Source organism: Halichoeres trimaculatus, unplaced genomic scaffold (assembly GCF_033239565.1).
Source record: "Halichoeres trimaculatus isolate MK-OKI-2021-1 unplaced genomic scaffold, fHalTri1.1 fHalTri1_scaffold_25, whole genome shotgun sequence".
Taxonomy (NCBI): Eukaryota; Metazoa; Chordata; class Actinopteri; order Labriformes; family Labridae; genus Halichoeres; species Halichoeres trimaculatus.
In genome coordinates this window covers 1,275,782-1,278,476 of record NW_027437203.1, presented here as the reverse complement: position 1 = coordinate 1,278,476, position 2,695 = coordinate 1,275,782, and the positions used below count along the sequence as shown (strand labels likewise).

Sequence of the window (2,695 nt, the reverse complement as noted above, 5' to 3'; positions counted from 1 at the left end):
TTCAGAATTATTGGATGTTCATAAAATATTCAAGATATCTGTATACTTGATCTGTGAATCAGACATTCCACAGTCTTCAGGTTGTGGCCCAGCATGGCAGCATCTGCCAGTGTTTCAGAATGAGCTCTCTCTGTTGACGCCATGCACTGTTAATGTTATTGTGGAGCCTGGCCTTTGGTTTTAGCACCTCAGTAGTGAACACTGCAACTACAAGCTGTTGTGGAGTCATCTATAGTCCTACTTGCTACTACTGCAAAAGGAGAGCAGGGGTGGGGGAGTCAGCAATCTTAAGTGTGAGCAGGAACTCTCTGGCCTGACTCATGCTGTTAACACACTGGTCAGGCTGCAGAGATATTGCAGCAAAGCAGACGGTGGGGAACACTGGCTGTGCTGGAACAAGCTGTCACTTGCCCTGCTGTTGACAAGCTGTATGGTGGGAACCATCCAAGTGGGGAGCTAACAAAACTGTGTGGTATGATAGCATAGAAGCATGTTAAATCCTTACACGCAGGCAGGGGTCCAATGGAAGCAGCTGTGTTAGTGTATGCAACATTAGCTTGCCGCCTATGCTAACCTTTGTGTTGCTGAGTTCTGCCAGGATGGTAGCAGTTCTGGAGTGCTGCAACATGTTTCCACCATCATCCATCTGCCAGCCCTTGCTCTAAGCGCAGCATCTCTCACCAAATGTAATGTTTTTATTATATTCCTCAATATGGGAGCTATAGCATTTTGTGGCATGGCCAGGCAGGCAGAGAGGAGGAGAGCTTGCATTGTTCTGATCCCTGCAACTTGTTCATATGAGCATCCATCTGTTCCAACCTGCTGCCCTCACAGTCAGTAGCTTATGTTCTGACATCCTCAGATGTGGGTCTGGGATTATTCCAAGCCGACAACAGCTCAGGTGAGCGGACAGCTCGACTTGTTTTTTTGTTTTTTTGTTTTTTTCATTGCGAGGCGCTGCCCAAGTAGCTGCCTGTTGCAGCAGCTCTCTCTTCTTTGTCTGTTTCTTGTTTTTTTTTTTCTCAGTTGCTTTGGTTAATTTCTCAGTGTTACAGTTCTGGGCAGAACTAGCTGGTACTCGCTGGACCCAAAAGCGAGGCGGAGGCAAGGAAGCAGTTTTAAGAGTTTTTATTGCACAAAAAGGGTAAATTGAGAATGAGAGTCAGGTTTTCAACAAGCTCTTTCCTGAGAGCACAGAGCACAGAGAGTTGTGGCTGAGGAAGGTGGCGAGGGCTGAAGCAGGAGCTCGAGGGAGGCACTAGAAAACAGGAGCAAAAAAACAGGATCAGAATACAAGTTTCACAGGAAAAGATACTCGAAAACGTGAGGTCAGTTGTACTCATCACAAGGGAGACCAAACTACCACGTAGCAGGATGGAATCCACTGGCGCCGGTCCACACCTGAAGCCAGCTGAAGCTTATGAAGCCAGTGCCTGATTAGAAATCCGCTGCAGCCGTGCAGACTGCAGCTGCGGGAGAGAGGAACAGGGAGGGGAGGGGGAAGGAGAGGAGCGCTCCCAGAGTGCAGCAGATTCACCACACTGGGATCAGACTTGAAATTCTCAAAACTACTTGTTCAATTTTCACATCACTGTGTCTCTCTTGTGGTCATCAAAAAGCACTTTCTAATTTCTCTGAACAAGTTGCAGATGGTAATGTTCAGTTCTCTGCTGTTTCTTACATTATCAACAACTTGTGTCATGTTGATGGGAGTTCTTTTGGATCAGGACTGGTCCTTTAACTCTCACATCCAACAGGTCTCAAGGACAGCATTTTTTCATCTTCGCAATATCAAGAGAATTAGACACATCTTGTCTCGGAGCGATGCTGAGAAACTAGTCCATGCTTTCGTTTCTTCTAGGCTGGACTACTGTAACTCTCTTTTATCCGGCTGTCCTAATAGGTCTATTAGGACTCTTCAGCTGGTTCAGAATGCTGCAGCTCGGGTACTGACTTGGACTGGGAGGAGAGAGCACATTTCTCCAGTGTTAGCGTCTCTACACTGGTTACCTATAAAATCTAGGATAGAGTTTAAAATTCTTCTTTTGACTTACAAAGCGCTTAATGGCATCGGGCCATCGTATCTTAAAGACTTAATTGTTCCGTATAATCCGTCTAGGTCATTGCGTTCTCAACATGCAGGTCTGCTGGTTGTACCTAGGGTCTCTAAAAGTAGTATGGGAGGTCGAGCCTTTAGTTATCAGGCTCCTCTTCTTTGGAATAACTTACCGGTTGAGGTCCGGGGAGCAGACACGGTCTCAACCTTTAAGAATAGACTTAAAACTTTCCTTTTTGATAAAGCTTACAGTTAGAGCTGGATCAGGTCTGAACCAGCTCTTAGTCATGCTGCTATAGGTTTAGACTGCTGGGGGGAACTGACACACAGGGCTCCAGTTTCCCTCTTTTTCTGTCAGTCTAACTTCTAGTCTTACTGTCCTGTTATAGTTACTGACCATACACCTCTCTGGGAGGATCTGAGTTTGTCTTGTAGGTTCCTGGGGATCGGTGAAGTAGACGGCCTGCTGCTGTGCTCCTGTCCGACACCAGCTTCTACGGCTTTGGATTGTTTGCTGGGAATGGCCTGCTGGTTTCACCTTAACTGTCGCCACAGCGCCAAACTTCAGACAGCGTCTGTTTCTCTCTCTCTCTCCCTTTCTGTGTGTGTGTGTGTGTGTGTGTGTGTGTGTGTGTGTGT

The 2,695-nt window shown here is 46.7% G+C and overlaps 1 protein-coding gene across 1 annotated transcript; it reads left to right on the top strand.

The window, feature by feature from the left end:
- The first annotated feature begins 1,700 nt into the window (after positions 1 to 1,700).
- On the top strand, positions 1,701 to 2,354 carry LOC141786298 (uncharacterized). The gene has a single exon (XM_074665037.1). The coding sequence runs from the start codon at positions 1,701 to 1,703 to the stop codon at positions 2,310 to 2,312; it is 612 nt and encodes a 203-aa protein (XP_074521138.1). The 3' UTR covers positions 2,313 to 2,354.
- Positions 2,355 to 2,695: the final 341 nt, after the last annotated feature.

Coding starts and splice junctions, on each gene's coding strand:
- LOC141786298 (XM_074665037.1), top strand. CDS start 1,701: ATGTTGATGGGAGTTCTTTTGGATCAGGACTGGTCCTTTAACTCTCAC.